The sequence below is a fragment of the Pleurodeles waltl genome, chromosome 7, assembly GCF_031143425.1.
Source record: "Pleurodeles waltl isolate 20211129_DDA chromosome 7, aPleWal1.hap1.20221129, whole genome shotgun sequence".
NCBI lineage: Eukaryota > Metazoa > Chordata > Amphibia > Caudata > Salamandridae > Pleurodeles > Pleurodeles waltl.
Window position 1 is genome coordinate 122,098,330 of NC_090446.1, and position 22,680 is coordinate 122,121,009.

Below are 22,680 nucleotides of genomic sequence, written 5' to 3' on the forward strand. Positions count from 1 at the left end.
CTTGGCTATGCTGAGGACAGTCAAAAATATGACTCTTGTGGCTAGTTATGATGGATTCCTATACTGTATGGCACAATTCCAAGACATCAGTAGAAGGATTTTTGGAAACCTGTGTCCTGGTTTAAGCAGTGATCTAAGCTAGTTAGAATACAACTGAAATATCTGTTAACGTCTCCCGCTTACAAAATAATACAGTCAGAATTGGGAGAGATGAAGAAAGGACAAATGAACATTTACCAACAGCTTCTTTCCTCAGCTTCGGTACTCTAGCACATTTATAACGCCAATAAACTCTCACAACCTGCAAGTCATTTTCACATTAGTGTCATTTACAGGACACCAACGTTTTATTTTTCAAACAGGTGGACATTTATTGTACATAGGAATAGAATAATTTACAGGGGGACAGGTTTCTTCAGAAGGTGTTTTTGATCTTGCTGGCCACAAGGATGAGGATTTCGCCAATCTTCCGCTGCCAGTTTTCGATGTCTTTGGAGACGGCACACCACAGCTCACCGTGGCGGGGCTCCACATTCTCACATCGCTTTCGCACGTCCTCCTGCTGCTCCTGGAGAAGAGTAAAGGCGCCCAAAATGAGAACAGAGCACCACAAAGCATTCAAGAATCCTGAGTGTGTGTACCATGCTCACCCCCGTGAAAGTAAATAAATAAAACAAAACCTGGGCCTTTTTTCAAACCTTACTGTAAAGAAGGACGTAAATAACTTTCAAGCCACTAGCAAATAGTGTCTCTTGGCAACCGCTATTAGGCACAGAAGGCTATGAATAAGTGACACTACTGGTTGCTGCCCTGCTTTACTTGAATTCTGCTTCACAAAGGTCACAGAGGAACCAGTCAGAGGAGCCCCCCCTCTGACGAATAGCTGCTGCCTCCACTCCTAAGTCTTTTACTTTCTGCTTAATTATTTACATCTTTCCTGGGCCTCCAAAACAAAATAATAAACGAGTGTTGGCAAAGCCAATAGGTTGCGCCAGTGCATGGTTTGTCAATATGTTTTACTCATGCTATACACCAGCATGGGTGCTATTCAGCAATGGTAAATGTTAGCTGGGTAAGGGAGAGTGGCGTGGCGTGGAGTAGAGTGTTACGTGAGTGTAGAGTGGAGTAGAGTTGAGTGGAGTCAAGTGGTGTGGCCTGGAGGAAGTAGACTGTCATAGAGTTGAGTGGTGTAGAATAGCATAGAGTGTCGTGGTGTAGAGCAAAGTGAAGTGGCATAGATGGTGTTGAGAAGTATGACAGAGTGGAGTAGATTGTCGTAGAGTGGAGAGGCACAGACTTGAGTAGTTTGGAAGAGTAAAATGGTAGAGTGCAGTAGAGTGATTTAGAGAAGAGTGGTGTGGAGTGTCAGGGTGGAGTGGCGTGGAGTGGCATACGTAGTGTGTAGTAGAATAGAGTGGAGTAAAGTGGCACAGAGGGAGTAGCGTAGAGTGATATAGTATTGTACAGTGGCATAGGGTGGAGTAGAGTGTTGTAGAGTGGAATGAAACAGACTGGAGTAGAGTTTAATAAAGCAGAGCATCAGAGTGGAGTGTCGTAGAGTGGAACTGAGTGGCCTCAAGTGAAGTGGCATAAACTACATGACACAAAGTGGACTAGTGTGGAGTGCACTGGTTTTTAGTAAAGTGGTGTACAGTGCAGTGATGTAGAGTGCAGTGGCACAGAGTAGAATGGTGCAGAGTAGAGTGTAATGGCATAGAGTGGAGCAGTGCAGGGTGGAGTGCAGTGGCTCAGAGTACAGTGATGTAGAGTTCAATGGCTCAAGTGCAGTGGCGGAAGGTGCTGCAGAGTAGCGTTTATCGGCATACAGTGCAGTGCTGTAGAGTGAAGCAGAGTGGAGCACAGTGGCGAAGAGTGCACAGTAGATTAAAGTAGATTAGCATAGAGTTTACTGGTGCAGAGGTGAGCGGTACAGAATAGAATGCACTGGCATACAGTGCAGTGTTGCAGAGGGGAGTTGTGTACCGTGGAGTGGTGCATAGTGGAGTAGCGTGGCATAGCATGCATTGGCATACAGTGGTGTAGAGAGGCATATAGTGAAGTGGCGTAGAGTGGAGTGATGAAGAGTAGAATGCAGTGGCGCAGTGTGGAATGGAGTGGCGTAGAGTTGAAAATGCATGGTGTGGTAACACACTGCCATTACAGACAACACATCTTCATATGAAATGACCATTACATTTGTACAGACACACAGTTTTACTGATAAACGTATGCAGCGCACAGACAATGACATGTGGAAATATTATCATCGGGTGTATCGATTTGTTTTATTTGTATTAAAATATTTGTTTCCCCTGCACTTCAGAATTACCAAACAATGTGATTCATTTGTGCTTTTCTAATTCAGATATATTCTGAAATATCTACATAGTTCATTTACAGACATTTAAATTGTTGATGTTTGAAGATGGAGGTTTGAAGTGGTCCCCCATCGTGTGCAGTGTTGCCTTTTGGGGACTCTAAAAAGGGCCTTAATGCAATTTTATTTTTATCTTGTGGGCCATAATAGGACCAAAAAAAAAAAGATTAAGAATAGTAATTTTTTTAAAAGACCACACTGGCCCTTTCAAGCTGATCCATGTGGCAGAGCTGTTAGCGTGAAATGCCAGCCCAACACTGGAAGCCACCTCCAACCTCTTCTTCCATTCTGCCATGTTCCTCAACCCCCACCTTGTCAATCAAACAGTTCTTATTTCTCTTCTCCTCATCCCTTGGTAGGCTACCCACAACCAAGAGCAGATGAACACACCCCATCCTATGCCTTCCTTCCGCACTCTATTAAACTTGCTTATACTTCCACTTTATGCACCACACAACTTTGTACTCACCATTCCCCCACCCTGTAGCTTTTTTGTTTCTCTTCCTCCCCTGACGGAAGACTGGGGCACTTGCAACACTGCAGCCTGTGTAAAATATGCTTCTCTTTTGAGCAGACAGGGGGCCGCATAAGGGTCATTGATGTGGGCGAGCCAAATTTCATTTGTTATATGGAAATTAGAATGTTCCAAATTGTGTCTTAATATACCTCTCCTCCCTAAATATATCCAAGAAAAGAATTAAATCATGCTTTGTTTTCAAAATATATTTTGAATGGTCTTGCAAAGCCATGTTTTACATGGTTGTATATTTTAGTAATGAAAGTCAACAAAGATAAAATAAAAAAAGAGAAAAAATGAAGAGGGGTTCGCAGAGAGTAGCAATCGTTTGGGTATTTCCAGGAATGAGTTTTCCAATAAGCACAGAGAGGGCCTGCACCAACCATTAGCTTCAAAGCAATATCTACCGTTATCAAGAGCTTCATAATATCCACTCTGTGACCGCTTTCAATTTGGTCATTATGAAAAACACTCCGGATGTGCTAAAATATCTAAATGGCAATCTCTGCCAGAGCTCCAGGCATATGCACGGCTGTATACTGAAATCTATTTCCAAAGAATGGTAGGTAGATGGGAAGGGTACAAAGGGCAAAATGTGCAGACTCAATGCCTAGTGAATATCAGAAGTTCTTGTGAGTTTGTGGTAATTAAGGTAAACGTAATTTCAATGGAGTGTAAGAAGGGAAATGTAGCTAGGGTTCTATGGGAGGACGAGATACATGTATAAGCTGAAAGCGAGCAGGGATATGGAGTAAGTGCAAAGCAGAGAAAGGTTTCAGGAGGCCGCAAAACCTGATATAAAGAAACAGTCGTAACAGAAGGGCATTAGTACAGGACTGGTAGTAAACAGAACAGAAGTCAGAAGAGACGACAAACATCAAACTTCTGGATGCCCAGAGCGAAGTGGAGGAAGATCGGAGGATTATAGGCCAACAATCCTAGCAGACCAGAAATCAAGGTAAGAAAAAGTAGGAGGTACATAAACAAGAGGTGTGAGTAACTATAATGAATAGAAAAATTATAACATTTTTCTGCACACACCAAACAAGGGGTCTCTTGGTGCCAGTCATCTAGAATTTTAGTCCTTTCTCAAAGGCAGTCAAGGATGCAGTTTTCTTTAATGCAAGAGCCAGTGAATTCGAAAATATGGGCGCCTGAACAGATATCTGATCTGTGCTTAAGTTTTATCCTGGGAGGGGCTGGGGCAGGAATGCCCCCGACCCAAGTGTCAGCTCGCATGCATCCTGCCTGGTTTCTTGTTTTGGCACTAGAGTATCACTAATCTTTTATATGCACAGAGTAAGGCCATGCACTTGTGCTGAGACCTAGAGGGGTGCACCACATGTGCCTTCATAAGTAGGGACTATTGTGTATGTAGTAGGGTTAACACACAGCAGTGGTGGCAGTGTTCTATAGTACCACTGGAAACCTGTACTAAGCGTATGTTTAAAAGGACAGAATTAAAAGCCATAGCTAGCAGAGTCCGATTACATTTTCTACAGACCAGAAGACAACTGGCCCATTCCTTTCTGGGATCAATGCAGGTAATTTAGTTGAGATCTGATGCTAGTCTATAGGCATTCAGGATGGCTACCTTTGGTACATTTTCTAAAGATAAGAATTTTATTATTCTCTTCTCAAGATCGTGCAAGAGGGGCGACATTCAATGATTACCCCCAACATTTCCCCAAAAACAAGAAGCTTCACGCAGGTCCCTACAATGAATAGGCACATAATGTAACTGTTGAGCCAGAGATCGCTTTTCTCAAACACCAATTCCATGTCAAGTAGACCCTTGCGGGCAGTATCTTGAACTTTTTGAAGCTAAGTTTAAAACCCAGCTCTATTCATTCACATAAATGTATGTTCCAGACAGCTCCTAAAAACATGGTATAAATATGTGATGCTTCTATTCTCACACTTTCCTGTAACACTTCTTGTTTAAACACCACTATCAGTTTGTTGAACCATGACTGGAGCAAATCTGCAACAATGATACATCTCACCCAATCCATTCATATGGGCCAAATTATAACCCCGCACCCTAAAATCCATGCACTCTGAAAGGACGCAAAGAACCCAATCAGAATTTAAGCACTTTGTGTCCTTGCTAGCGGTATAAAGTGCCACATATATTCTGCAATACAATAAGTCACACAGCTTTAAGGAACAAAGGAAAACAATTTTTAAACAACATTTTCTAAATATTAGCTAGGGCCTTCAAGATAGTAATGTCTTAAGCTCTATACGCAAGCATATCAATTTACATAAGCAAACCAACTGCTCAAACCTTGCACAATCTAAGCGTATATCACTGCTGTATTTTATCGGCAGGAAACAAAGGGCTTGAAACGTAAACGAACAAGACTTTCCTTTTGTTCAACCACTAGCTCCATCATTGGTTAGAGTACCGTTATAAAATGCCTGCTAACTGCTCAAGAGGACAATGGATATGTTATTAAGAATGTTTTTGACAACTACAAAATTCACTGCAAAGCTGTTTCTTTGAAAGGATAGGCTGTGCCATAACGACGACGCAGGGTCATATTTCCAGTTGATTTCAGTAATTAAATTGAACCACTACTGATTAAAGTGCTTTGGAGAAATTTGAGAATTATTTGGAGATACAAAAAAAATCCAAACCTCCTATTGATTCATTTGTAACAGAAGGTCTATGCCTACAGTGAATGACGAGTCCCAGAAGGACTCTGCTTGGATATTTTATTTCTTCAAATGTATATTCTAAACACATGCTTTTAATTATCCAGTACAGACAGAATCAGACTAGAGCGGGAACAGTGCGTGGCTGTGGGGGACAATAAGAGAAGAGTGTTCCCTAAGTAGGCAGCTGCTTCCAGGTTGCCCTAATAAACCACATCTCACCTCTGTGCCATGCTGCAGCTCGAACTTGTAGAAGAAGGCCCAGGCATCACCTAGGTCTGAATCGATCTTCACTGTGCGATGAAACCATTCCCGAGCCTTAGTGATCTTCCGTTCACTCCAGAAAAGCCTATGGAGGGTGACAAATAAAGTAAGTTAAAGCTTTGATACTCTACAAAGGTTGTCTCTATAACTGGTGTTGTGTTGCCCTTTGTTCAATAACTACTTGGCTCAACAGGAAAAAATGTCCCTCTGCAGAACCACCATATAGGGGCTCCTTTACGTAAATTCTAAACAGCGTCTAGTAGGGTGTCACTCAAATAATTATCTAAAATTGTTTAATTTGGAGATGAAATTCCAAAGAATTTTTATTTGTACTTAAACATAAACCCGCCCAGTGATATGAACAAGAAAGGGAAAGTAATTTACCAGTGACAATAGCTCGCCAGTAAGGGATCCTCCCCCATATTCATACCTTACAACCATTTCCTGTTGTCTGCTTGAGGCTCTGCAACACCAACTTTTAACAATATTTTTTCAAACTTATATGTTTTTCTACCTTCTACTTGTACAAAATGTTATTTAAAATTTCAGTCAAAATGAAAACCACCAAGCTCAGAACTACATCAGTTTCAAAGCGAGTGCTTGAGCCCTTAAGACATTTCTAGTGAGTTGGGCATACTTTGGGAGCTGAGGATCTACCTGAAGTAGCCATTTTTACTTTTTTTCAAGAGCAAACATGCAGACACACCTTTGTAGGAGTCTGGACTGGCTTGTAGTGAGTACCAAGGGGTACTTGCACCTTGCACCAGGCCCAGTTATCCCTTATTAGTGTATAGGGTGTCTAGCAGCTTAGGCTGATAGATAATGGTAGCTTAGCAGAGCAGCTTAGGCTGAACTAGGAGACGTGTGAAGCTACTACAGTACCACAAGTGTCACTTGCACAATATCATAAGAAAACACAATATACAGTTATACTAAAAATAAAGGTACTTTATTTTTATGACAATATGCCAAAGTATCTTAGAGTGTACCCTCAGTGAGAGGATAGGAAATATACACAAGATATATATACACAATAGCAAAAATATGCAGTATAGTCTTAGAAAACAGTGCAAACAATGTATAGTTACAATAGGATGCAATGGGGACACATAAGGATAGGGGCAACACAAACCATATACTCCAAAAGTGGAATGCGAACCACGAATGGACCCCAAACCTATGTGACCTTGTAGAGGGTCGCTGGGACTATTAGAAAATAGTGAGAGTTAGAAAATTAGCCCTCCCCAAGACCCTGAAAAGTGAGTGCAAAGTGCACTAAAGTTCCCCTAGGACAAGGAAGTCGTGTTAGAGGAATAATGCAGGAAAGACACAAACCAACAATGCAACAACTGTGGATTTCCAATCTAGGGTACCTGTGGAACAAGGGGACCAAGTCCAAAAGTCACAAGCAAGTCGGAGATGGGCATATGCCCAGGAAATGCCAGCTGTGGGTGCAAAGAAGCTTCGACTGGACAGAAGAAGCTGAGGTTTCTGCAGGAACGAAAAGGGCTAGAGACTTCCCCTTTGGTGGACGGATCCCTCTCGCCGTCGAGAGTCGTGCAGAAGTGTTTTCCCGCCGAAAGAACGCCAACAAGCCTTGCTAGCTGCAAATCGTGCAGTTAGCGTTTTTGGACGCTGCTGTGGCCCTGGAGGGACCAGGAGGTCGCAAATTGGACCAGGAGAGAGAGGGGACGTCGAGCAAGACAAGGAGCCCTCTCAGCAGCAGGTAGCACCCGGAGAAGTGCCAGAAACAGGCACTACGAGGATGCGTGAAACGGTGCTCACCCGAAGTTGCACAAAGAAGTCCCACGTCGCCGGAGAACAACTTAGGAGGTCGTGCAATGCAGGTTAGAGTGCCGTGGACCCAGGCTGGACTGTGCACAAAGGATTTCCACCGGAAGTGCACGTAGGCCGGAGTAGCTGCAAAAGTCGCGGTTCCCAGCAATGCAGTCTAGCGAGGTGAGGCAAGGACTTACCTCCACCAAACTTGGACTGAAGAGTCACTGGACTGTGGGAGTCACTTGGACAGAGTTGCTGGATTCGAGGGACCTCGCTCGTCGTGCTGAGAGGAGACCCAAGGGACCGGTAATGCAGCTTTTTGGTGCCTGCGGTTGCAGGGGGAAGATTCCGTCGACCCACGGGAGATTTCTTCGGATCTTCTGGTGCAGAGAGGAGGCAGACTACCCCCACAGCATGCACAAACAGGAAAACAGTCGAGAAGGCGGCAGGATCAGCGTTACAGAGTTGCAGTAGTCGTCTTAGCTACTTTGTTGCAGTTTTGCAGGCTTCCAGCGCGGTCAGCAGTCGATTCCTTATCAGAAGGTGAAGAGAGAGATGCAGAGGAACTCGGCTGAGCTCTTGCATTCGTTATCTAAAGTTTCCCCAGAGACAGAGACCCTAAATAGCCAGAAAAGAGGGTTTGGCTACTTAGGAGAGAGGATAGGCTAGCAACACCTGAAGGAGCCTATCACAAGGAGTCTCTGACGTCACCTGGTGGCACTGGCCACTCAGAGCAGTCCAGTGTGCCAGCAGCACCTCTGTTTCCAAGATGGCAGAGGTCTGGAGCACACTGGAGGAGCTCTGGACACCTCCCAGGGGAGGTGCAGGTCAGGGGAGTGGTCACTCCCCTTTCCTTTGTCCAGTTTCGCGCCAGAGCAGGGGCTAAGGGGTCCCTGAACCGGTGTAGACTGGCTAATGCAGAATTGGGCACATCTGTGCCCAAGAAAGCATTTCCAGAGGCTGGGGGAGGCTACACCTCCCCTGCCTTCACACCATTTTCCAAAGGGAGAGGGTGTAACACCCTCTCTCAGAGGAAGTCCTTTGTTCTGCCATCCTGGGACAAGCCTGGCTTGACCCCAGGGGGGCAGAAACCTGTCTGAGGGGTTGGCAGCAGCAGCAGCTGCAGTGAAACCCCAGGAAAGGCAGTTTGGCAGTACCAGGGTCTGTGGTACAGACCACTGGGATCATGGAATTGTGCCAACAATGCCAGGATGGCATAGAGGGGGCAATTCCATGATCTTAGACATGTTACATGGCCATATTCGGAGTTACCATTGTGAAGCTACATATAGGTATTGACCTATATGTAGTGCACGCGTGTAATGGTGTCCCCGCACTCACAAAGTTCAGGGAATTGGCCCTGAACAATGTGGGGGCACTTTGGCTAGTGCCAGGGTGCCCTCACACTAAGTAACTTTGCACCTAACCTTTACCAGGTAAAGGTTAGACATATAGGTGACTTATAAGGTACTTAAGTGCAGTGTAAAATGGCTGTGAAATAACGTGGACGTTATTTCACTCAGGCTGCAGTGGCAGGCCTGTGTAAGAATTGTCAGAGCTCCCTATGAGTGGCAAAAGAAATGCTGCAGCCCATAGGGATCTCCTGGAACCCCAATACCCTGGGTACCTCAGTACCATATACTAGGGAATTATAATGGTGTTCCAGTAAGCCAATGTAAATTGGTAAAATTGGTCACTAGACTGTTAGTGACAATTTGAAAGAAATGAGAGAGCATAACCACTGAGGTTCTGGTTAGCAGAGCCTCAGTGTAAGGAAATGGCACCACACAGGGAACACATACATATAGGCCACAAACTTTTGAGCACTGGGGTCCTGACTAGCAGGGTCCCAGTGACACATAACAAACATACTGAAAACATAGGGTTTTCACTATGAGCACTGGGCCCTGGCTAGCAGGATCCCAGTGAGACAGTGAAAACACCCTGACATACACTCACAAACAGGCCAAAAGTGGGGGTAACAAGGCTAGAAAGAGGCTACTTTCTCACAACCTTTGTGATGACACAATGGTCCCGGGTAAAAGCAAGGATAGAATGTTAAGAATCTGGGTGGGATTACCTATTTGACAAATACCAGTACATGGAAACAGCTTTTCCTTCTCTTCAATGGATCTTTTAGAGATTCATTACTTCAGAATTCATTTCACAGTAATGCCAAACTCTGTGCTGGTTTCTGTAAATCTCCCTATGACCCCTACTACCAGTAATCAAAGTTCCTTCCTCCAATCCACTAACAACTTCTACCAAATGGTCAACGGAATATTGTTTGCAACCATTTAAGTATCTCAAACACTTCTTTCACTAGGTGGCTATAAGTATGCTACAAGTCACCACTTAAGATCGGTCCCTGTGTGCGGTGTTTTATGGTTTAGATTTAAAATAAACATAACCTTAGTTAAACCAATGAAACACAAAGACTAGCAAACATCACTGCTGTGTCTCAGAGAAGAATATTGAGCCGTTTTTATTGCACAGATTTTTAGCTGCACGCAAATAAATAAGGCACTTGGATTCAAAATGGTGAAAGCCTCAGAGTGAGGCCACGTAGAAGCTCTGATAGGGACACATTATTTCCTTAGTCATGGATGAAATATCCTAATTAATCACATGCTATACATCAAAGGCTCCTGGAAGAGCTGCGCTGACAATGCTCAGCAGACCGCATCAATCATTTTTCCTTTACAGTGGGTCCAAAAGATTATCAGATTTTGATTTAATAACTCAGACAAAAGCAATGCATAAGTCATTTTTCTATTGAAATAAAATTTTATACAAGATCAAAACGTATACTGCACAACACAGGTTAAAAGTACACTTTCCAGTCAATCAAAGGAAGAATGTTCCAATACATCAATTTCACAGTTCATAATCTTCAAATCACATTTGCTACCACACTTTCTATTACCCAAACTCCTAGCTGTACTGTGTCGGAAAGTGGCTCTTTTGTCCCAACTTTTTGACTGCTACATGATGAGATTTCGACTGAAAGTGCACTGGATTCCTGTTAACTAGGTCCCCAGGGCCAGATGTCTCTCCCAAATCTGAACAATTGTTTCCCCAACTGTCAAATTCTCTGTAAGTCCCTAGTAAATTATACCCCTGGTACCTGGGGGCCTGAGGTACTAAAGAGGGTCCCCTAAGGGCTGCAGCACAAATTGTGCCACCCTAATGGATCCCTTTCCCCCTCAGCAAGCACATGCCTGGCTGCGTAGCAGGCTGCGTGTCTTGGTGCAGACAAAGGTGAAAACATGACATGTCACACATCCCTGTGTGCCATGTCACCTAAAATTGTTTGTAATATTTGTAAGTCACCCCTACAGCAGGCCTGACAGTCCCAAAGCAGGGAGATTTAGCTTACATGGGAGGGCATAACTGCATTAACGGATATGCCCCTGTGCTGGTCAGTTCTATTACTGCCAGTGAAAGTGACCAGGGAAGCCATTTTAAACAATCACACTGGTAAAAACGAGTTCCCCAGCTACATGATGGCTTCACTGAAAATAGGGACGTTTGGTGTCAAACATCTTGTATGGATAAACCTACACTGATTCCAGTGATGGATTTATCAATACATGCACCCAGAGGGTACCTTAAAGGTGCCCACTGAAAATCTACCAGCCTCTGGTGTATTTGCTGACTAGTTTCTGACAGCCTGCCACCGAGACACTGTTATGACCTCCTAGGGCGAGGGCCTTCTGTTCTCAGGAGGCCCAGAACAAAGGCCCATCCGGGAAGAGGGTATAACCCCCTTCCACAGAATGACCTGCTGAATAGCCTTCCTACGGCAGCAAGCCTCAAAGGGCTGCCACCTTTGAAATGCAAATTTGACTCCCCCTCACAGGAAAGAAGCCGACCCCTTTGTCCACAGCCTCTTTGGCACCTGGACAGGCAGATAAATTAGCTAGTCAGGTAGGCGTGCCACCCTCAGTCTAGTACCACCTGCTAAGGTGGGCTAATACAAGGTGAATGTGATTTTTCAGATGTAGCCATTTTTGTGACGGCATATCTAGGAATTCTGGGACAAAGGTTATGCCCACTTCCCACAGGAAGTGGTCATATAGGGGGGGTAGTGACCCCAAACGTCAGTAGCTCATTGGTTAAAACCCTACACTCCCCTAACACCCCTCAATTCAGTATTAAGGGGAGCCTTGGCACCAGAGAAGCCATCCTGACAACCTAAGAAGACCAAGCACACTGAAAAGCTGCCAAAGTAGAGAGGAGAGAAGAAGTAGCTGACCTAGTACCAAATCTGACGGCCTGCCTGCATCAATGTTGTTGAAGTCTACCTGTCCTGCAACTCCTGACTCCAGAAACCCAGAAGGATTCCCTGCCTTCGACAAAGACCAAAGACCTCCAGTGACAAGGGGACCTGTTCTCCCACAAACTCCAAAGAAGGGACTCTCAGGCCTCCGGAACCGCCAAAACCCGACACCAGAAGCCACCACTGCACATGCCGCCTCTGGTCCGAGTTGAAGTGGGCCACCGGTGCCAACAAGGTCCCCAGCCTTCCAGAGTTCGAGACCACCATGGTTTGACCACTTGGACTCTTCGATGACACCTGCAGCCTCTGCACACAGGCCCCCTCCACCGCGACCGTTCCGGTAAGAAGAATGCAACACCTGAAGACTCCTCAACACCCATCGCCCCTAGGCAGTGAAGAGGAAGACCAAAGGTGTGTCCCCTGTACCCGAGCATTGTAAGGCCCAAGTCCTTTTCCTGGCTAAGTCCGACTGGCTTCCTAGCCATAGCCTGCAGTTTTTTCCAGCAGAGACCGATCGCTATTGAAACGCCATGGGCACCCAACGCTATTTTGCACCCTGCCCCCGGCGGCCCTTGTGCCATTGGTGGTGGACTGCTGATGCTACCTTGAACCTTGCCCACCACCCACCTTAACACCTGGAGATTGGCCCTGTAAGTCGTTGTACTATACCTGTTTGCAGCACTTGTCCTTTATTCCATAGGATAACATTGCAGAACACAGAAATTGCACCAAGTGCCCACTTTCTAAAGTGAAAAGAATGTATATTTAAAAACATACTTACCAGAATGATTTTTCTCTGATACCTAAACATATATTAGGATACTTGCTATTTGTATAGATTGGTGTGGATCTCCTTCTTTAGTCGTGCGTCTCATTTATTGACTATTGGGTGTATTTGTAAATGTCTTGCACTCCTTTGTGTTAAGCCTAAGGCTGCTCCACCACACTACCTCCTAATAAAGCACTTTGGGATTGCATAGCAAGCTCCTATCCACTCGCGAGGGAATCCCTGGACTCTTTACAATGTATAGCTAGTTATGGCTACATCACATAAAGAGTCAGCTTCCTACATATTGCTTGTCACACTCTTGAAGGCGAGGGTTGAGGACTGGCCTTCATGAAGGTTTAGCAGGGCTTGTGGCTTTTTGGTTTGGTGATTAATTCTAACTGGCAACTGTACCAGAGCAAATTTAGCACCAATTGGTTAGAGGTTATGTTGTGTATTAACAATGAAAAGATCTGATCCTTACCACTACACCAGTTATAAACTCTGGTAAAGTCATTTGCTGGCATGGCTGGACTTCTTTTGTCCATTGTTTTACTTACCTCTTTTCCCAAGCAAGGTTTGGTGCTGAAACCTGTTTGATGATGCCAAGACAGCAAAGGTTGCTGACCATACTCCGTGGAGATAGGACGATGGAACCCATGGGCACAATAACCCTCACCAGGAGATTTTCCAGACACAAATGGATGCTGTAGGAAGTTGGCTATCTATGCAGTGTACCAATGTACGGGTACACTATGCAGGTAGTAGAGGCGACCCTTATTGATTGACAGGTTAAAGTAATAACCCTAAGTGCTCTCTTTTGTGGTAGTAAGGGTGAGCAGTTTAGGTTTATCAGAGGGTAGTGCTAAGCATTTGTTGAACACAGAGTCAATCAATGAGACACACACTCAAGAAGAAACTCAAGACCAATTTAGAAAAATAATGTAGATTTTTATCTTCATTTAGAGATCAAAATTTTGAGTTAGCGATATTTCAACACTTAGAAAATACAGCTGTCTAATTTGAGGCATGAGCCTCGAATGCTGTAATGTTATCCTATGGGGAGAACATACACTGCATAGGATCCCTTGTCAACAACTTACAGGACTGTTCAGGACTTAAGGTAAGTAGGGGGTCAAGGTCCTTAGAATCACTAGCAGTTTTGAGTTACCTGCCCTGGTGTGTCCGGGTGCTGAAGTGTTCCTAGCGGTGGTGCAAGTTCAGACTGAGTGACAAGTCCAGCTGGACCCAAAGAAGGGCTCGGTTCTTGAGGGTCTCTGGAGCCAGGGGCACCGTTGGTTGGCTCGGACTCAGGATGTAGGGCTTCGGTGCAGAGGTGTTATGTCTGGCGGGTCACTGGTGTTAAAGGCTCTCACTTCTTGGGCTCGACTTGGTGATGTGGAAAACAGGACAGCAGGGCCATTCTCTGTGCTGGCCTTGGTGATGTGGACGTCCCCCATCAGCAGGTCTGTCTTGATGTATTGGTGTCTGGCCTGGACACTAAACAAGCCTTGGTGCATGCAGCTGGCTGGGGTGCTCTGGGTATTGGTGCAGGGAGGCTCCGGGCAGGCTCAGCGCCTCGAAGACAGACTAGGTTGATGGGGCTGCACTCCCTCAGTGGACCAATGGTCAGCAAAACGGAGAACCAGATATTCACAGTTGGTGCCTTCTAGTGCAGGGAAGTGGCTACTGACATTTGTGAGCGGGTAAGTATGGGGGGGGGGGGGGGGTGGCGGGGCAGTCCACAGTTCTTGCATCTTTGCCTCATCTTGGTGCCAAATGGGCCTCAGGAGAGGGGGTGACATCCCCCACAACCTGGGTAAGTCGGAATCACATATCAAAAGTGGCAGGGACTTGTAAGTCCCTGTTCTTGGTATGACGATTTACTAGCCTTCTGCTGGAGGAGGTGATAACACCTTCCTCTGGAGCAGGCATTGTTTCTGACCTCTGAGTGCCAGACTCTCACCTTCATGGGGTCTGAAACTCGTCTGTGGTGGCAGGCTGGTCGATACCAGTCAGCCAGCGCCCTAGAGGACTAGTAGGTTAATTAGGGAGCACTTCTAAGGTGCCCTCTGGGTCTAAGTTATAAAAAATCCAATAGTGGCATCAGTATGGATTTATTACAATGAAGTTTTTGATACCAAACACCTTAGGTTTCAGTGAAGCCATTATGCAGCTGGGAAACTCATAATGACCAGTGCCCAGTAGAAACCTTAAGATGGCTTCCCTGTTCACTTGTAATATCTAGTAATAGAACTAGACATCTCATGGGCATATCTGTTCATGCAGGTATGCCCTCACATAAAATATAATGTACTCTGCCTTAGGGCTTCAAGGCCTGCTGTAGGGGTGACTTACATCTATTATATGCCATGACTTTGGCATGGCACACAATGAGTGTGCCATGTCGTGTTCTCACTCATAGTTTGTACCATGACACAGCCTGCAGTATCAGTCTGCATGTAATTTATAAGGGGGTTCTTTAAGGTGGCATAATACATGCTACAGCCCTTAGGGAAACTCTTTAGTGTCCATGCCCTAGGTACTAGGGTACCATTACTGGGGACTTACAGGGGTGCTAAACTGTGTGCAAATTGTACACAGTCAGATATTTCATTTTTGGAGAAAGAACAGTGGCACTGGAGCCTGGTAAGCAGGCTTGAGTGCATGTAAGATTCGAAAACCAGAATCTAGTAGGTCAAATGGGGAGTGGGACCTGCAAAAAGCCTGGGTTCCTACACATGCTTCTAAAAGGATGGTACTGATATGGTGTTCACACAACCTTCATCACATGTGTAAGGAAATGCCTCCTTGGCATGGTTACCCCCTGACTTTTTGCCTTTGCTGATGCTATGTTTTGAATTGAAAGTGTGCGGAGGCCTGCTAACCAGGACCCAGCACCAGTGTTCTTTCTCTAAACCTTTACTTTTGTATCCACAATTGGCACACCCAGGCATCCAGATAAGTCCCTTGTAAATGGTACCCCTGGTACCAAGGGCCCTGATGCCAAGGAAGGTCTCTAAGGGCTGCAGCATGTCTTATGCCACCCTGGAGACCCCTCACTCAGCACAGACACACTGCTTACCAGCTTGTGTGTGCTGGTGAAAACAAAACGAGTAAGTCGACATGGCACTCCCCTCAGGGTGCCATGCCAGCCTCTCACTGCCTATGCAGGTATAGATAAGTCACCCCTCAAGTAGGCCTTACAGCCCTAAGGCAGGGTGCACTATACCATAGGTGAGGGCACTAGTGCATGAGCACTATGCCCCTACAGTGTCTAAGCAAAACCTTAGACATTGTAAGTGCAGGGTGGCCATAAGAGTATATGGTCTGGGAGTCTGTCAAACACGAACTCCACAGCACCATAATGGCTACACTGAAAACTGGGAAGTTTGGTATCAAACTTCTCAGCACAATAAATGCACACTGATGCCAGTGTACATTTTATTGTAAAATACACCCCAGAGGGCACCTTAGAGGTGCCCCCTGAAACCTTAACCGACTATCTGTGTAGGCTGACTGGTTCCAGCAGCCTGCCACAACCGAGACATGTTGCTGGCCCCATGGGGAGAGTGCCTTTGTCACTCTGAGGCCAGTAACAAAGCCTGCACTGGGTGGAGATGCTAACACCTCCCCCAGGCAGGAGCTGTCACACCTGGCGGTGAGCCTCAAAGGCTCACCCCTTTGTGCCAGCACCGCAGGACACTCCCGCTAGTGGAGTTGCCCGCCCCCTCCGGCCACGGCCCCCACTTTTGGCGGCAAGGCCGGAGAAAATAATGAGAACAACAAGGAGGAGTCACTGCCCAGTCAGGACAGCCCCTAAGGTGTCCTGAGCTGAAGTGACACTAACTTTTAGAAATCCTCCATCTTGCAGATGGAGGATTCCCCAATAGGATTAGGGATGTGACCCCCTCCCCTTGGGAGGAGGCACAAAGAGGGTGTACCCACCCTCAGGGCTAGTAGCCATTGGCTACTAACCCCCCAGACCTAAACACGCCCTTAAATTTAGTATTTAAGGGCTTCCCTGAACCTAAAACTTTAGATTCCTGAAACTACAAGAAGAAGAGGACTGCTGAGCTGAAAAACCCCTGCAGAGGAAGAACAGAAGACACCAACTGCCTTGGCCCCAGACTTACCGGCCTGTCTCCTGCCTTCCAAAGAAACCTGCTCCAGCGACGCTTTCCAAGGGACCAGCGACCTCTGAATCCTCTGAGGACTGCCCTGCTTCAAGAAAGACAAGAAACTCCCGAGGACAGCGGCACTGCTCCAAAAGAACTGCCACTTTGTTTCAAGGAGCAGATTTAAAGACCCCTGCAACTCCCCGCAAGAAGCGTGAGACTTGCAACACTGCACCCGGCGACCCCGACTCGACTGGTGGAGAACCAACACCTCAGGGAGGACCCTCCGGCGACTCCAAGACTGTGAGTAACCAAAGTTGTCCCCCCTGAGCCCCCACAGCGACGCCTGCAGAGGGAATCCCGAGGCTCCCCCTGACCGCGACTGCCTGAACTCCATTTCCCGACGGCTGGAAAAGACCCTGCACCCGCAGCCCCCAGCACCTGAAGGAACGGAACTCCGGTGCAGGAGTGACCCCCAGGAGGCCCTCTCCCTTGCCCAGGTGGTGGCTACCCCGAGGAGTGCCCCCCTTGCCTGCCTCCAACGCTGAAGAGATCCCTTGATCTCTCATTGAAAACCATTGTAAACCCGACGCGTGTTTGCACACTGCACCCGGCCGCCCCCGCGCTGCTGAGGGTGTACTTTTTGTGCTGACTTGTGTCCCCCCCCAGTGCCCTACAAAACCCCCCTGGTCTGCCCTCCGAAGACGCGGGTACTTACCTGCTGGCAGACTGGAACCGGGGCACCCCCTTCTCTCCATTGAAGCCTATGTGTTTTGGGCACCTCTTTGACCTCTGCACCTGACCGGCCCTGAGCTGCTGGTGTGGTGACTTTGGGGTTGCTCTGAACCCCCAACGGTGGGCTACCTTGGACCAAGAACTGAAACCTGTAAGTGACTTACTTACCTGTGAAACCTAACAATACTTTACCTCCCCCAGGAACTGTGAAAATTGCACTAAGTGTCCACTTTTAAAACAGCTTAGTGTGTTTTATGTAAAAAGTATACATGCTAATGTAATGATTCAAAGTTCCTAAAGTACTTACCTGCAATACCTTTCAAATGAGATATTACATGTAGAATTTGAACCTGTGGTTCTTAAAATGAACTAAGAAAAGATATTTTTCTATAACAAAACCTATTGGCTGGATTTGTCTCTGAGTGTGTGTTCCTCATTTATTGCCTGTGTGTATGTACAACAAATGCTTAGCACTACTCCTTTGATAAGCCTACTGCTCGACCACACTACCACAAAATAGAGCATTAGTATTATCTCTTTTTGCCACTATCTTACCTCTAAGGGGAACCCTTGGACTCTGTGCATGCTATTCCTTACTTTGAAATAGCACATACAGAGCCAACTTCCTACAACATGTATAGCAATATACTACTTAATACTCTTCAAAATACTGCCCAGGTCTTCCCTAGATAGGGGATCCCAATAAAGGACATATAAAAAATGTGGCTCTTGGCCTGCATGCTTTAACCAGGAATGTGAAGCCTTCACTGTCTGCGAGGAGTAAGCCAGTAATTAGGTGTCTGCTGTTTGTGTACAATGGTCCAGAGAAGCTTTGGACCAAATGCTCGCTATGAGCGTGCCCCCTTGTAAAATTGCTGGTTAATGGTTGTTAGCCAAGTGTTGGAGAGGTTCCTCACTTTCCCCTCATTGCTAGTGACCATATCTACTGAAGAGTGCCCAAATTGTCAATGAACCACTGTGTGACTGTTGATGCCCCAACTTTCTAACCCACTGCATCCAGTATTTTTAAACTCTGTCAGGTGGAGGGAGAGTACTAGCCTCTGGACTGACTCATTGCTTTCTTGCTTTGGTAAAGATGACCGAGCCCAGCACCTAATATAAATGAATGCCCTTGGGATCCCTGGGTATAGGACTGGATAGAACTTAGAGTCAGTGATTTTGACATGGCCAGGGTTTTGAAAATCTGATTCTGGCTATAGGAACCATGGCAGCCATGGAAGGTATCCATTCTTATACTGCAGCAATGTTAGTGCTTTTATCAGGAAGGAGAAATTCTCTTAATTCTACCGCCAGACAGTGTAACTGTGCACAGCTGTTTTTAAAACCTCATACAAGAGCCAACCTCATTCAGCTGTGAAAGGCATTGAAGGTACAACTCAAAGACATACAACATGAAGTCTATCTTGACATCATCCCAGAGTTATTCCACTTCCTTGTACTAATCAAGCCATATATCACGCATAATCGTTGGATTCATACAGCATGGCGTCTTGTTAAACAGGGCTTGTATCCAGCTCATAGTGCATTTTGTGATCATCTTAAAAGTGAGTTCTTCTGTGCACCATATGAGTAGACTCCGTTTTTTTCAATGAAGTTCTATTATATCGTGGGAAAATAGAGAGTATATTGATATTTCTCTGTGCAAAAAGACGTTGACTGTGCCACGTGTGTGAAGAATCTCGAAAATGGTGCTGAGAGTATTCCAAGCATTACTTCCATTGCTTTATACATTTCTATGAAAAGTTAGAACAGGCTTGTGCTGCAAATCATCCTTCTGCTGACAGTCAATCAGACAGTTTGTGATAGTCATCAGTCTCCACCAGCAAGTCCTACTGCCTGCACCATAACCTGTGGTTTTGTAGCTTACATAATTAGAAATGGGGTTCTGCACAGTTTTAGTTAAGAAACCACCTAATTTCAAAGACTCCAGGATTTTTTGACAAGGGAAAAGGTACACTGACACTAATTTAACGCTTAAAGGGAAAAAATGCCTAGCGTTAGAACGTGGGTCTGCCCTGACAGGTTTCCATCATGTCGCATGAAAACAAAAAAGCACACAAGCAGTAGAATGTGGTCAAAACAAATAAATACACTTCCATTTAAAATATACCACAGGTTAGTAATTGTCTGCAACATTCTGGTTAACGCCTTATCTGGTAAAAAATGTATCTAGCTGCAGGTTCCTTACCTTAAGATTATCCCCAGGCATCAGAGTAGATTAGGATTTGTTTTCATGCGCAGCACTCCTATGTGCCGGTAAGTAGGTGGCGTTGTTCGGCTCTGCGTGGCATCGGCGTCCCCATCAGAAGTGACATGTGAAGTGTCTGTACAGGCGCCATCCCATGTACTGACGTCAGTTTCTTTTCGCAACTTTCCACATGGAAAGCTCAGAGCCACAAAGAAAACTGACCACTGGTGTAGAAAACTAGGGCCCTGAAAGATATAGCCCTGTTCGTAGAAATCCGTTCACAGAGCAGGAAGGATGGGTGGGTCGGTAAGGAATCTGCAGCTAGATACATCCCCTTAACACATAAGGTGGTACCTGAGGTAAGTAACTTGTTCATTTGATAGAGACTTCTAGCCGCCAATTCCTTACCTTAAAATAGATACCCCAGCAATACCTCCCTGGAGGTGGGTCTGTGGACCAATTTCACACAAGGAAGTTATGCAGGACCGAACGGGCAAAATGCCCACCCCGACAAACCTGAATGTCCAGGCATTAGTGTTTTGTGAACGTGTGCAGAGAAGCCCATGTTGCTGCCTGACAGATGTCCAAGAATGGAACTCCACATGCTAATGCAGAAGCCACAGCAATGGCTCAGGTGGAATGAGTACGCAAACCCTCAGGGAGTTTCTTCCCGGCCAGTACATTACAGATCTTGATGAAAATCCATCTGGAGATGTTCCGCTTCTGCACTGCCTGGTCTTTCTTCGCTCCGACATACCCCACAAAGATTTGGTCTTCCACCCGTATCAGGGCAGAATGACAACACTCTTTTTTTGTTTTGTTTTTTTAATAGTAATTTATTGATTTTGTAAAAACATACAAAACTTAATAATACCTGTATTGTTGAGAGGGATGCATGTCATATTCTGTTTGAAAGTGGGTGAATGGGGTCATGCCACTGGTATCCCCCATTTTCGCCAATTTGCTAATCCTTATGTGGTCCCATTGTCTAAAGCCCTCCAGTGTTTTTACTCCTGGCAGTCTGTTTCCCATCCACAGGGGTGTGCCTAGTGACAGTCTACCCTTCCATTCCCCATAGCTCTATGTAGTTGATACCATAACTCCACCGTTGATCTAGTGGCTGGGGGGTGGGGGGGAAGCAAGCATCCTTCCTTAATTTCCCTTCATAGAGGATATGTAAGTAGACTTTAGTCCCCATCATCTCCCTATCCATTTAAAGTGCAAGATGTGTCTGCGGTGCAAATGTCCATTCATTAATTATGGAGGGGTGTGCTGCCTCGTATCTGCGCAGGTTGGGTAGTGCTATCCCTCCTGCGTACAGATCTCTGAAGGTGGGGGGAGTGCTCTTCGCGGTGCACAACCCTGCCAAAGAAGCACTCGAAGCAGTGCATCCACATTCTTAAAGAATATATTAGACATCCTATATGGCGTGTTCTGTAGTATATAAAGGAACTATGGGAGTGTCACCATTTTAAAAACAGACGCTTTTCCCGGCAGTGATAATGGTAGATTCTCCCAGTGTTTGACATCCAAAACGTCACACTAGCAGTGTTATATTGTCTTCAAAATACATGGCAGAGGATGTGGAGATCCAGAGACCTAAGTATTTGAAGTGGGTTTTTTCAATCCTAAGTGGTAGTTCCCGCTTTCCAGTTACCCACTGAGAAAATCGGTGATTTATTTCAGTTAATTTTAAGTCCAGTATATTCCCTATGTATCTCAAATATCTCTCTGATTCGATCAAGGTATTTATCTGGGTCTGCCAGGTATAACAGTATCTCATCCGCATACAATGAAATTTGTTCTTCCCATGCTGTACCCCACCTCCAACCTTCTGACTGTGCATCTATGTGTATCCATTCAGCCAGCAGCTCCATGACTAAAGCAAAGAGCAGCGACGACAGGGGGCAGCTCTGTCGCGTTCCTCTCCCTATCGGGAAGACCTGAGACAGCACCATGTTTACCTTCACCCTCACCCATGGATTTGTGTACAGTAGCTGGACCAATTTTAAGAAGCTGCGACCAAATCTCATCTTTGCTAACATCGCGAACAGGTAGGGCCATTCCACTGAGTCAAATGAGAGTGGAGCGGTGTGACATAAAGCCATTTTGGTCCGGGTGTATCAACTCGGTTGTCACGCCTCGGATGAAGTTTGTTGGGCTTTAGCTAAAATCTTCACCTCTACTTTCAACATCGACAGTGGTCTACATGAGTTCCATTTCCCAGGCTTCAGGACTGGGATTACTATTGCTGTCCTCAAGTCTTTAGGCAGAACCCCATCGCTATATGCCTTGACATACATTTTATGTAGTGGGGGGGGGCACCTTCTCTGCCATACAGTGAAGACAACACTCTTTTCGGGTCCAGATGGTCAAGTCACTCCTCTTAAATGGAAGAATGTGACGGAGCGTAAAAAGTAGACAGAGTGATGTATTGCCCTACATGAAAGGGAGTGATCACTTTTGGAAGAAAGGAAGCTCTCGTTTGAAGCACCAGCTTGTCTGGGTATATGTTTAAATAAGGGTACTTGGATGATAAAACCTGAAGCTCTCTGATCCTCCTAGCAGATGTTATAGCCAGGAGGAAGGCCGTCTTGATGGTGAGGAGCCTGGGTGGACAATTGTGCAAAGCCTCAAATAGGACATACATAAGCAAAGTGAGGACGAGATTTAGGTCCCACTGGGGTATAATGAAAGTAGAAGGTGGAAAATGGTGCAAACCTTTCAAGAACCTATTTACAGTAGGAGATAAAAAAGGGATGTCTGGTCAGGCAACCTCAGAAATAGCAGAAAGGTAGCCCTTGAGAGAGCCCAGAGCAGAGCCCTGCTGGGCAAGTGAAAAAAGAAAAAGAACTTGTGGGGGCAAAAGGGGACCGATCTGTCTTTCTGTGCACCATGCCACAAACTGTAGGTAAATACCATCTTGGTGGAGGGATGCCACGCTGCCAAGATAGCATCACAGACTTCGGGGG

At 45.8% G+C, this 22,680-nt stretch overlaps 1 protein-coding gene across 1 annotated transcript in view; it reads right to left on the bottom strand.

The window, feature by feature from the left end:
* Positions 1–308: 308 nt before the first annotated feature.
* Positions 309–22,680, bottom strand: part of PRPF6 (pre-mRNA processing factor 6) — a 594,778-nt gene continuing 572,406 nt past the window's right edge. Inside the window, exons 20-21 of the mRNA XM_069243240.1 lie at positions 5,778–5,904; positions 309–568 (exon numbers count right to left, since the gene is read on the bottom strand). Coding sequence (XP_069099341.1) covers positions 416–568; positions 5,778–5,904 — 280 coding nt within the window. The 3' untranslated portion in view covers positions 309–415. The remainder of the gene's footprint in view (positions 569–5,777; positions 5,905–22,680) is intronic.